Source organism: Drosophila gunungcola, unplaced genomic scaffold, assembly GCF_025200985.1.
Source record: "Drosophila gunungcola strain Sukarami unplaced genomic scaffold, Dgunungcola_SK_2 000148F, whole genome shotgun sequence".
Classification (NCBI taxonomy): Eukaryota; Metazoa; Arthropoda; class Insecta; order Diptera; family Drosophilidae; genus Drosophila; species Drosophila gunungcola.
This window is the reverse complement of record NW_026453309.1, coordinates 86,676-99,997: the sequence shown is the minus strand read 5'-3', so window position 1 is coordinate 99,997 and position 13,322 is coordinate 86,676. Positions and strand designations below refer to the sequence as shown.

The 13,322-nt window shown below is 40.2% G+C and overlaps 2 protein-coding genes across 3 annotated transcripts; both read left to right on the top strand.

Annotated features, from left to right (window-relative positions):
- The first annotated feature begins 50 nt into the window (after positions 1-50).
- LOC128265726 (apyrase) lies at positions 51-7,691 on the top strand. Of its 2 annotated transcripts, none has more exons than XM_053001925.1 (8): positions 51-325; positions 1,366-1,591; positions 2,542-2,739; positions 2,797-3,199; positions 6,182-6,339; positions 6,398-6,494; positions 7,113-7,470; positions 7,534-7,691. In XM_053001925.1, exons 1-8 carry the CDS (start codon positions 204-206, stop codon positions 7,631-7,633), a joined length of 1,662 nt encoding a protein of 553 aa, XP_052857885.1. In that variant the 5' UTR covers positions 51-203; the 3' UTR covers positions 7,634-7,691. The 2 variants fall into 2 exon arrangements, with proteins under 2 accessions (XP_052857885.1, XP_052857886.1); XM_053001926.1 differs by lacking the exons at positions 6,182-6,339; positions 6,398-6,494; positions 7,113-7,470; positions 7,534-7,691 and adding exons at positions 4,141-4,298; positions 4,361-4,457; positions 4,864-5,218; positions 5,784-5,958 and having other exon boundaries at positions 63-325.
- A 779-nt stretch (positions 7,692-8,470) lies between these two features.
- Positions 8,471-13,096, top strand: LOC128265725 (heat shock protein 60A). Its single transcript, XM_053001924.1, is given in 4 exon segments — positions 8,471-8,631; positions 10,231-11,601; positions 12,263-12,566; positions 12,569-13,096. Coding segments are annotated over 3 exon segments (1,932 nt in total). The 5' UTR covers positions 8,471-8,631; the 3' UTR covers positions 12,826-13,096.
- The last annotated feature ends 226 nt before the right edge of the window (positions 13,097-13,322 follow it).

The window sequence follows — 13,322 nt, the reverse complement described above, 5'->3', positions numbered from 1 at the left end:
GATCTCAGGGCCCGAAATCTAAAGCGAAAGCCAAACCGAAACCCATTCAGAATTCGCAGGCGTCGCATTGCTTGCGTTTTTGGCCATTCAGTTGCCTTATCGACGGCCATCGGGCTGGGTGTACTTACACTTGAATATACTTTTCAGATTTTTTTTTTTTTTTCGACCCCCGGTGAATACTAATTCCAAGTGCGGTTGGAGAAATGGCAGCCCGAATCGTTTGCTTGTTGTTGGCCGTGATTTTGGTGACGGTGGCACCCTTGGAGGCTGCCGACAAAAAAGGCTTTCCCGTGTCCATCATTCACATTAACGACCTGCACGCTAGGTAAGGCGAAAAAAACCCCGTAGCCTGGGCAACTACACAGAAAAAACAATTTTTTTTTTGTTTTTTTTTTATTAATCAAACAAAAACACCTCTTAACGAGGTAAAAAAGTCGTGACGATCGCACCTTCAACATATAAAATATCTGACATCAAATTTTGTGACGAAAAATGAATAAGCATTCGACTAAATAAATACACTTTTTAAATGTTTAAATGGGAATAAAATTTAAACCCAAGCTCAAGAACTCCAATTAAAAAAAAAAATCTTTTTTTATGTACCAATCAATTTTTCTAATTATTGGTATGCTACTCTTATACATTTAGCGATACCTTTCGATTGGTGTATTGCTCGTCACGATCGGACCATCACAGCAGTTTTTCAATTCTGCGGCTATATAACAGTAGTGTTGGTGGCCTTCGTCACCACATGTACTGTCGTCCATAGTAATATTGTTTTATTTAAAATCTGTCCTCCAATGGTACAATCACTAAATTTGAATGTGACATGAGCTAAGTTAACCTAATACAATGAGGTAACAAACTTTTCAAAATTGAGCCCAGTTTCAGTTGTTATGCTAACGAGAAAAGGTATGTTTTTAGAGGGTGGAGTCTACTAAGTCTTCTGGGGCAATGGCCATGACAACAAAATCAGTAAGAAATAATACTCGACTTGATGAAATTCCGTATTCATTTGGTCTTGATACTTGGCGTATTACTGTGACACCCTTACTTAATACAAATTTAACATTTTCCAATTGTACAAATGATACACATTTGTTGTCCCGTGACAATCACATTGATACTTTCAATTTTTCACTGTGTAATCAGATTGAATCGAAACGGTTTATGATCAAGACTGGGCCGTAAACCATGGCGTATCGGGCCCACATACTGATTCCGATTTCGATCCTGATAACGATACGTGGGCCACGAGGCCACACGAGCCCACTCCAGAGCTAATCCCCGCTTGCGATTTCTTTGATTCACGATTGCCATCATGATCATGATCATGATCATGATCATGATTATCAATATCCGCAGGTTCGAGGCCACCGACACGTCAGGCGGAACGTGCGACGAGGGCGAGGAGTGCATCGGCGGATATCCGCGGACCGTCCACACCGTGAGGCGACTGCTCCGTGAGCAGGCGGAGCTCAATCCCATCTACATCAATGCTGGGGACAGCTTCCAGGGCACCCTGTGGTACAACATCGGTCGGTGGAACGTTACCCAACAGCTCCTGAACCTCCTGCCCGCCGACGCCATGGTAGGTGCTTCTATTAGTCACCATGGTTTAGTTTAAATATCACATATTCTGAATATTAATTCAAAAGTTATTTCAATTAAATTAACATTAAAGTATATAATATATATTATTTAATTTTCAATTGTTACAAATTATGTGGTCCAAATATGGTTCTATTTGTTAAAAATGCTTTATTTTAAGCCTAATATGGTTTTTATTAAGTTTAAAGATACAAAACAGATCAAGCAAATGATAGCAAAGAGCAGTTGAAAAATGTGAAAAGGCTTTAAATTACATATTATATATGTGTTCTCCATAAACCAATTAAAAAAGCTTCGATTTTATCTTGCTTGAGAAAATAGTAATTAACTTGCTTTTACTTTGTTTTAATTACTTAAACATAAGTTAGTTTAATTTAGCAAATGAGTCACTCTGAATTTTAGAGACACGTAATTGAATTCACTCCAAGTAGAACGACTCGGTTAAGCTGATAAAAACCATTAGCTTATTTTTATACTATTTATAAACAACTAGACCAATCGACCAAACAGGTGCTGTGACACTAAATTCCCCACTTGAAAATGAAAAATATTGGATTTTTGTCTAGCTTAATTTGTATTAGTTAATATACAAAATGTTATTGATTTTAGCTGAAACATGTACAATGGCTGTTTTTAGTGTATATAATGATGAATAACAATATTATAAAACAACAATTTTTTTGTTCATTCAATGCGCAATCTTGTGAGCAAATGTTTTAAACTTATTGTAGCCCGAAGTTAAGTTATTTGCCAAATTGTCGTTGTTATTGAACAAAATTCAGACCACAAAGTTAAAAGAACTAAATTTATAAGCAACATTTCGTAGTATATTTTTATTACTTTGGCTAATTACATATTTTAAGTAAGAACTACTCTAATGGGACTAGTTTTTGAGTCCGAACTAAGCAAATGTTTCGAAACCCATTTCAGACGCTGGGCAACCATGAGTTCGACCACGGAGTGGAGGGCGTGGTGCCCTTCCTGGAGACGGTGGACACCAACATGCTGGTGGCCAACATGGACTGCGCCCACGAGCCCACCATGGAGGGCAAGTACAACAAGTCGATGATCATCGAGCGGTCGGGTCGCAAGATTGGACTGATTGGCGTCATCCTGGAGACGACCTACGTGAGTAGAGATCCCTAAAATCGGCACAATGACTTACCATATAGAGCCCTCGCCCAGGATCTGGCCAACACCGGCAAGGTGATCTTCCGGAACGAGAGCGACACCATCCGCGAGGAGGCACAGCTGCTGAAGGCCCAGGGCGCCAACATAATCATCGTGGTCTCGCACTGCGGCTACGACGTGGACAAGGAGATCGCGGCCAATGCCGGCGACTGGATCGACGTCATCGTGGGCTCCCACTCGCACACCTTCCTCTATACGGGCACGCCGCCGGGTCCGCACCGGCCCGTCGGCGACTACCCCACCGAGGTGGTCCACAGCTCCGGCCACCGCGTCCTCATCGTCCAGGCCTCCGCCTACGCCCGCTACGTGGGCAACCTGGTCGTCTACTTCGACGACAACGGCGACGTGCTGGACTTCGAGGGTGACCCGCTCTACATGGACCAGTCGGTGCCTGAAGGTCAGTACACAGAAAGAAATTGCAATGTATCGAATATATATTTCATATCAAATCACAAAGGCAAAAAAAGACCATTCTCAAATAACACAATAGTAAAAAGATTCACAAAAAAATTGCAGCCCCTTTAAAATTATTATTATTATATATTTTACTACACTTACTCACATTTTTAATGTACCAAATTCAATAATAATTATAAATTCTTTTTTAATGTTATTGAATGAACTTCGGGATAAAAGAATTTTAATAACATGGCTCATTAAAAAATACTATTCAGTTAATTGCGCTTTTTATTTAGTTAATAATTATTAATTCATATTTTTTTAAAAATCAAACTAAAAAGTTCAAATTAATTATTATTTAATTTAAATTTTTTTATTTCTGCGAGGGGTATTGTTTTGATATAATAGTTTGCTTAAAATTACTTATCTTACTTAATTTTCTAATAACACTTTAGCTGGGCTTTTCCAATGATAGCTGTTCAAGTTGACACAATAATTTTTCACCAGACATTAAGGCCAATAATAATAGTGAAATAGCTTTCATTTTCTACAATTAAAATATACTTTCAAGAACATAAAAATAAGAACAGCCAATAAATTTGTAGCGATAATTTTCCAATTTTATTTAACGAAAAATCTTATCCTAAACTGCTTTATAATTCTCAAGTGGTTATTATGATGGCTTCTTTGTTTATGCGGTTGTGGCTATCTCAAATATATTTGTATTAAATTTTTTGTAGTGTCTTATGTTATTACTTGTTTTTACTTATGTGCTTGTTTTTTTCTGTGTAATCCAAGTGAATGGTTTTCTTGTGTACTTATAATATATGTTGTGATTATCGGTGTATGTTGTTCAAGACCAAGCTTTTTTAACGTGTCTTATGTGAAAGTCCTTCGACATAACTATTTTACTGGAGTGTCTTGTGTGTTTGTGTGCAGATGAGGAGGTGCTGGAGGCCATGCAGCCGTGGAAGTTGATAATCGACGAAAAGGGCAAGGTGGTAGTGGGCAGCACGAAGGTGGACCTCACAAAGGACGATTGTGCCGCTGGAGAGTGTAACCTGGGCAACTACTTCTGCGACGCCATGGTGCACGCTGTGAGTTGGAATCTCTGCTCTAATGCTATTTCTATGACAACATTTCACATCCCTTGTTTTAGTTTGTGGGAATGGCTCCTTATGACCAGAAGGCCTGGACAAATGTGTCCGCCGGACTCATGAACATCGGAGGACTTCGCGTGCCGCTCTTGAGAGGCAGTGAGTACAATAATAAATTATATAGAAATTTGTAGGCAAACACTTTTCCTTTTTTTAAATATATCCAACATTCTTATGGATTAACTAGTTTTTTACATAAATGCAAAAATTTATAGTGAAATGGCATAATGCTTAAAAAATGGTTTGGTTTTCAGGCTAAATTTTAATAAAAGTCTAGTTTTGAAACTTTTACTTTTCAACTATACTGACACACATTTTTAAGTAATAGGAGATTTTTATAATAAATAAAATAAAATAAAATATCCTTCAAAATGTTTGCCTTTGACCATAAAAATATATTCGACATTTTGTCATTAATAAGACTAGATTTCTAAGGATCAGCACTAAATGGTGTAAACTGAAATGTAATCCGTTTTAATCACACCAATTTGCATACCATCCACAGACCTCACTTATGCCCACATAGTCAGCATGTCGCCATTTGAGAACACCCTAGTGGCCTACAATCTGGCGGGCAGCAAAATAGTGGAGGCGATGGAGTGGGCCGTTGCCAAGGTGGACCTGGAGAACGGGGTCTCCGGATCGTACATCAATCTGCAGTTCTCGGGCATTCGGGTGAAGTACGATTACACCAAGCCAATCGGATCGCGAGTCGTCTCCGTAGCGATGCGTTGTGCGGACTGCGAGGTGCCCAAGTACGAGCCACTGGTATCCAACAAACTATATCGCCTCGTTTCGCCCAACTTCCTGCAGGCGGGCGGCGATGGATTCACCATGCTCGCCGAGGGCACAGACCTACAGTAAGTACAACCCACTCAATTCAAGATCATATAAGACACAACAAAAATATAGTTTTAAATTAAAGTATTCGACACTGGTTAAATAAAATGTGGTAAATCAAGCTCAAATATCAGCTTTGGCGGCTAAAAGTTATTTTAAATATGAAAAAATCAAAAAAAAAAAATTAAACTTTAATTTGACTATGCTTTGAATAAATTTTAATGTTTAAAAATCTATTTTTTATTTAAGCCATATTAAACATTAATAAATTCATGAATTGTTTTTTATTTATTGAATTCAATTAAAAAAAATAGGGCCCAATTTAAATCTAACATTTTTCAGATTAATTAATATATTTTTATATTTAGTCGTACAATTTGTTATGCATTGAATTTAATATTATTATTAATTTATTTAAATTACCTAAATTTACTTTATGAAAACTATCAAAATTGGATCCAATATCCAGATATTTATTTTCACATTTTCATTGTTTTATCAGTAAGTTCTTTATATTCCTAGAAATTTCGATAGTAATTTAAAAAAAACCAGTCATTTCCACTAAGTGTTATGTTTTGTTTGCAGGTGGGGAGTCACTGACTTGGATGCCCTGATCTCGTACGGCCAACACACCAATCCCATCTATCATGGTCGCGAGGGACGCATCACTGTGCTTAACTGATCACGGAATTCAAAATATCTTTGTTCTGCCAATTTGTTGCATTTGTCCCACAATAAATATTCAAGAAAAATTTGAAAACTTTGTTTTCTTTGGGTACACTAAGTTAATGTTACTAAAAAGATATTACTTACTTTTTAATTTTATTTTAGGAATGGGGGGTATTGGGAGTTTTCATGAATTCGGTTCATGAAATCTGATTAAGTTGGTTAATGTTATGACCTAGAGTCCCCTCAACTCTTAATTGAAAATTAAATTTAATTAAAAAAAAAAAACATTGCTGAAATCCTAACTTTCTTCAAAGATGAAGACGTTCTGCAGGCTATGGTGCCGTGGCAAGATGTGATGGAACCCCTAGCCAATCGAATCGTGGGTCAGAGTAGGGTCTTCCTGGAGCAGAGCAGCTGCAACCGTGGAGAGTGCAATCTGGGGAACTTCTTCACCGATGCCATTCTACATGAGGTAAGTGGGGATAGTTTGTGCAGGAATTGTTAACCTAAATCCCCGCGAAAATCCCCAGTTCGTCAAAGATGCATCGTACATTGAGGATAACTGGAGTAACGTGACCGTGGCCTTGACATCGCCGGGAACATTCCGAGTGCCCATTCCTGCTGGCAGTGAGTTTGATCTACCTAAGCCCTTAAAGCTATGTATATCATGAATGGAAATCGATACTTGCTTAATAATCGCTGTTCGCATAGAAAATGTAAAACGAGATGAAAAGGTTTTCGACCATAAGAGTATTTAATATGAATATTAAAGGCTAGAAAAATGGGTTCTTGTTCGGTTCAACACACATTTCACATTAACACATAATCTTCATTTCTAAAAAATAAATAAAAATGGGTGATTAAAATAATGGAAAATTTTGTAAGTTAAGATAAAATGGTTTATATTTTTTTAAGATTTCTATAATCTGTTGATTAATGGATTTAATTTGTAATTTCAGTTGTTTGAATCTTATTTTATTCCATATCCTAGTGCTACCTTATGTTCAATCTTTAAAGTAGTTTAAAATTAATAGCAACGATAAGCTGACAATTATTTATATACTACCAGTTACATTCAATTTTTTATTTCTATTATTTTGTTGATATATGAGCTAATCAAATCATACAGAAGAATTCTGTACTTTAAACAAGTGTAATTTTAAAAGTTCGTGTTACAATTAAACATAATTTTAGGATTAATTTTTTTTTAATGTTATTAATTAATTTATTTATTTCTTACCACAGACATTACCTACAAGCAGTTGTTTGCCATGTGCCCTTGGCAAAATCGATTGATTGCCCTAACTCTTCGCGGAAAGCACATTCTGGAGCTGCTGGAAAACGGTGTGGCGTCCATGAATCCCAGCTCGCCTTCGCCATGGTCCTCCCGATTTATGCAGGTTTCCGGACTTCGGATCGTCTTCGATCTCAGGGCCAGCGTTGGCCAGCGCGTCTCCAGTGTCCGAGTTCGCTGCTCCAAGTGCCAGGTGCCCGCCTACAGGCCACTCGATCTGGAGGAGAAGTACCGCGTGGTGGTCATGGACTATCTGGCGAGTGGCAAGAACGGCTTCAGTGTAATCAGCGACAATGCCGAGGATCTTGAGTAACTATTCAAATGAAGTGCAACAGAATTTAAGCCCTGAATAACGAATTCACTTGTTTTCAGGAGGGGTCCATTTGATTTGGACGCCCTAATGGACTACATGAGCGCAGTGGGACCTATTACCACTGGAATCGAGCATAGGATTCAGTTTGTTAATACGTAACTTTGGTTCGCCAATGACCGTTTTTTCAGCATTGTAATGTGTAATATATAAAGGGGTATGGTATCTGAAGCTGAAGAAATAAATATTAAGCAAGTATATAGATTGAAATTAAAAAAAAAATTTTTTTATTTTATTCTTACCCACATTATTTAATTTTCACCTAAAATTACATATGTATTTAATTGTGGTTTCAAGGACTTTGGTCTGAAAATTGTTACATAAAATTTATTTGTTTATTTCGACGGCGGTTCATTCCCTGACTAGCTTTGGATGAATTTAAAAAGCAAAACTGGCTTTTTAATTAAAGCCATTCACATGTTTTTATTTTTAGGAAAACAATTGTTTTTTCCAAATAAAATAAAATTAATAAGCAATTACTAAATATAATTTGTTTTAATAAGAGTAATGATAAACGATTCAATATTTTTCTTAAGCGCCGTCAAAAAGTCCCTAAATCTCAAGGGAAAGCCCCTAATTTATATTAAAACTATGGTGACTAAAGTGTGACCGTTCATGGTCAGGCTCAAATTCCGTTCAATTGAAATATATACCGACTGTACTAAAACGCCTATTATTCCTCAATTGTTCTAAAACAATCGATAGTCACTTCATAGTTCGAAATTCAAAATCGTTTTTGTAGCGGCAATGTTAAGCCTTCGTTTTCTAACAGAAAATTTAAGTCGTCATTTTCCTAACATAGATACAAGGAGACTCTGTAAGGAAAACGATGATTTAACATTTCTGTTAGGAGAACAATAATGAGAGCTGGGGAAACAAAAATGTAACCGATGTTTTGAAACATCGATGACTCGATTGTGGCATCGATGTTTATATCGACGTTCCCCCATCTCCACTGGCCATCTCTAAGTCACATTAAGGTTAGAATTGTGCGCACATTTCGAAGCGAGTGAAGTGAGCTTGTTGTTTTACATCAAATAGAATCGGAAGCATTCGTTTAACTGTCTTGTTAATATTTCGCAGTACCAGTTTAATTCACAGTAAGTTCTAATTGACTTCCAGCGCCTGCATATTTCCCGTTTTCCCACCTGCAGTATAAGTTTGTGTGTGGGGTATGTGCGTTCGTATGTTTCGCGATTATATAAGAGGGGACAATCTGGCAGATAGCCGGCAAACCGTGTTTCCAGAAAGTTCTACTCATTGATCAATGGAAAGAGGATGATTCTTCTTTCTATTAACTTGTTAAATCTTAATTTCTCGTAATCACCTTCATGCACACACACAAACGCACCCTGGAAAGTAAAGTAAAAGTCCAATAGGAAAGCGCACATGTTTTCCACTGCTTGCCGGCAATCGAAAGCAATTTCACATTTATCAGGGGCATTGCATGTGCTGCTCTTCTCGGGAAATCTTCCCCTCGCCTTGGCCCATCTTGGGTTTATTGAATAACACTCCCTCCGATTTGGGTGTATCTATTTTTCCCTCGGCTGGTTACATAAATCGTTTCTTCTGGAATGCTCGGTGTTGAGATGGCTTTGTTGCCACCGTCGTTCGTTCCAGCGGGAACTGGAAGGGGGCCTGGCCGGTACAGAGGAACCTCGTTGATAAAAAAAAAGATGATTAGATCTCTTGAAAACAGGTTTTTTAAAATTAGGGCCCACATTTTTATTTATTTATATTTCTTAGCGCGACAAGTGAGTACTCAAGTACATTGAGTAAAATTAAATTTTAACTTATAAAACAAGATGTTTTGTTGTAATCTTGTAGTCTAGAATAGATCTTTCTTTTTTTATTTAAACAAAACTGCTTGAAAATTCGAAACATTTATTATGGTTTTCTGTTCATGAAAAATGTCATCATTATATCAGATAATTAGTTAAGCAATTATGTTCCCATGTTTACAATAAGATTACTTGTATGCGCACTTTTTTTGTTCTACAGTTAAATGATGTGTTAACACATATTAGCCAAATTTAAGTGTGAATTTTTAATTTTGGAATATATAAACCTTCGAGAATGTAAATTTCAACTAAGCTTATGTAATTTCCAAAACTTTTGCTTCACCACAATTTTTTCTTTCTAAATTTATCTGGTTTAAAATATTTTCCATAGAACTTCTCCATTTAATATATTGATATTTTTTAAAATAAAATAAAAACATTGCTTTAATTTATTAATTGATTTATAAATAAATAAAATGTGCTTACATTTTCCAAATTTCAAATAGTTTATGTAACTTTGTATAATTTTTATGAACAATTCAATCTTAACTGCATTGCCAAGCTATTTTTAAACTTAATAGTAGTAGTTGAACTTATTGTCAAACATTTGAGAGCATTACAGTTATCATTTTGGTAGAAGCAAGTACAATCCGTGTGTAAAACTTCGATTTTCCCAAATAGATTTTTACATTTTTTCAAAAGTTTTCCATTTAACAAAAACCAAGAGAATTATTTTCGTACTTTGACCTGCTTGAAGCGCTTCACTTGCTTATCAATTATCAACTGAAAAGGTACGGGGTAAACAAGACAAAGACACCGAATCTTTGGGGAACTCTTGGTCGGAGCACGTGCTCCGACTCGGCCCACGATCCCTATCTGTTGTACTTGGCTAATCCCTAATTAATTTCTTACCCACAGATGTTCCGTTTGCCTGTTTCGCTTGCTCGCACCTCCATCAGCCGCCAGCTGGCCATGCGCGGCTATGCCAAGGACGTGCGATTCGGTGCCGAGGTGCGCGCCATGATGCTGCAGGGCGTCGATGTGCTGGCCGATGCCGTGGCCGTGACCATGGGTCCAAAGGGCCGCAACGTGATCATCGAGCAGTCGTGGGGCTCGCCCAAGATCACCAAGGACGGCGTGACGGTGGCCAAGTCCATTGAGCTGAAGGACAAGTTCCAGAACATTGGCGCCAAGCTGGTCCAGGATGTGGCCAACAATACGAACGAAGAGGCTGGCGACGGCACCACCACCGCCACCGTTCTGGCCCGCGCCATCGCCAAGGAGGGCTTCGAGAAGATCTCGAAGGGCGCCAATCCCGTCGAGATTCGTCGCGGAGTCATGTTGGCCGTGGAGACGGTGAAGGACAACCTGAAGGCCATGTCGCGCACGGTGAAGACGCCCGAGGAGATCGCCCAGGTGGCCACCATCTCGGCCAACGGTGACCTGGCCATCGGCAATCTGATCAGCGAGGCCATGAAGAAGGTGGGACGCGATGGCGTCATCACCGTCAAGGACGGCAAGACCCTCAACGACGAGCTGGAGGTGATCGAGGGCATGAAGTTCGATCGCGGCTACATCTCGCCCTACTTCATCAACTCGTCCAAGGGCGCCAAGGTGGAGTTCCAGGACGCCCTGCTCCTGCTGTCCGAGAAGAAGATCTCCTCGGTGCAGAGCATCATTCCCGCCCTGGAGCTGGCCAACGCGCAGCGCAAGCCGCTGGTCATCATTGCCGAGGACATCGATGGCGAGGCCCTCAGCACCCTGGTGGTGAACCGCCTGAAGATCGGCCTGCAGGTGGCCGCCGTGAAGGCTCCCGGATTCGGGGACAACCGGAAGAGCACCCTCACCGACATGGCCATCGCCTCCGGCGGCATTGTCTTCGGCGATGATGCCGATCTCGTCAAGCTGGAGGACGTGAAGGTCAGCGATTTGGGGCAGGTGGGCGAGGTGGTGATCACCAAGGACGACACGCTGCTGCTGAAGGGCAAGGGCAAGAAGGAGGATGTGCTGCGTCGCGCCACCCAGATCAAGGAACAGATCGAGGACACCACCTCGGAGTACGAGAAGGAGAAGCTGCAGGAGCGCCTGGCCCGTCTGGCCTCAGGCGTGGCCCTGCTCCGCGTCGGCGGCTCCAGCGAGGTGGAGGTCAACGAGAAGAAGGACCGCGTCCACGATGCCCTGAACGCCACCCGTGCCGCCGTCGAAGAGGGAATCGTTCCCGGAGGCGGCACCGCTCTGCTGCGCTGCATTGAGAAGCTGGACTCCGTGAAGACCTCCAACGAGGATCAGGTGAGAATACTTTTTTTTTCCCATCCCCTTTTTATACCTTTGCAGAGAGTATTATAATTTAGTCAGAAGTTTGCAACGACCCAATAAGTATACATATTCTTGATCAGCATCACTGGGATGGTCGATCTAGCCATGTCCGTCCGTTTGTCAGTCTGTCCGTCCGTCTGCATCTACGCAACTTTCCCAAAAGTTGTCTTTCTATTGCAGGTAGTACATAAGTACATAACGAGCGATATCTGCTCTTTTACAATTTTTTTTTTGTACTTCGAGTTTTAGTATTAGTTTAATATTTCCGAATTACGATTTAAGTTTCATTAAAATCGGTCGAAAAAGCTCACATGGAAAAAATATATATGAAAACAAATATAACTTCTCTATTTTTTAATTTAAAAATAAATTCTTTTGAACATATATAGTATTGGCTTAAACTTTCAGAATTACGCTTTTAATTATATTAAAATCGGGAAAACGGTATCATATAGCTGCCATAGGAACGATCGAATAAATGAGCTTTTTAAGCTCATATAATTCGAAATTGAGATCGTTTCAATGAGTATTTTAGTTTTGGAAATAGCTGCAAGGGTATATAATGTTCGGCTTGCCGAATTTTGCTTCCTTTCTTGTTTAAGCTATATGTTATTTAATCTCGAATCGCCCACAGAACCTCGGCGTGGAGATTGTGCGTCGTGCCCTGCGCATGCCCTGCATGACGATCGCCAAGAATGCCGGCGTGGATGGCGCCATGGTGGTGGCCAAGGTGGAGACCCAGACCGGCGACTACGGCTACGATGCGCTGAAGGGCGAGTACGGCAACCTGATCGAGAAGGGCATCATTGACCCGACCAAGGTGGTGCGCACCGCCATCACCGACGCCTCCGGCGTGGCCTCGCTGCTGACCACCGCCGAGGCTGTGGTGACCGAGATCCCCAAGGAGGACGGAGCTCCTGGCATGCCCGGCATGGGTGGCATGGGCGGCATGGGAGGCATGGGCGGCATGGGTGGCATGATGTAAGCCAGCCCCATGAGACTTTGAAGCCAGCGTACTGTTTAAGTCATGATGCGGAGCACGGCGGCGCAGAGGAGGGCCAGCGAACGGAGCCCCAGTCGAGGCGAGACCCACCAATATCTCTTACATCGGTGCATCCAGAGCCAGGTTCACACACCACACACCACTACCAGCACCTCTGTTTTGACTCACATGCACCACACACTCTAATCCTCTGATGAAATATTGTTTTGCTTCGCATTTATACTTTGGCAAAAGGCAAACACGTCAACAATGACAACAACAACGACAACAACAACAACACATAAACATCGGTCTGGATGTGAGCTCGCCGAGACTTCTGCGTTCGCTCCGCCCCGCGCCCCGCTTCCATTATGTTCTACGTTTTTTTAACTATTCCTTAAATCTATTTTTTTTACATGTTATATATGTAAAGATACCGTTAGTTGTAAAATATAAAATAAAACAGAAGTTAAATTGAGGAAAAACGCGCTATTTCTTTTCTTATGGCTGACTGAAATATGGAATACAATATATAACAATAACTCCTGAATTTGTATGCTGGTTAGACCGAAAAAGTGATTTAATTTCTCCTATGGAAGATTGAAGTATGGAATATAATATATATACAAATATCTCCTGATCCTGATTCTGAAATATAATATCTAATATCTTCTGATCCCGATTCTTTATGCTGGTTAGACAGAAAAAGCTT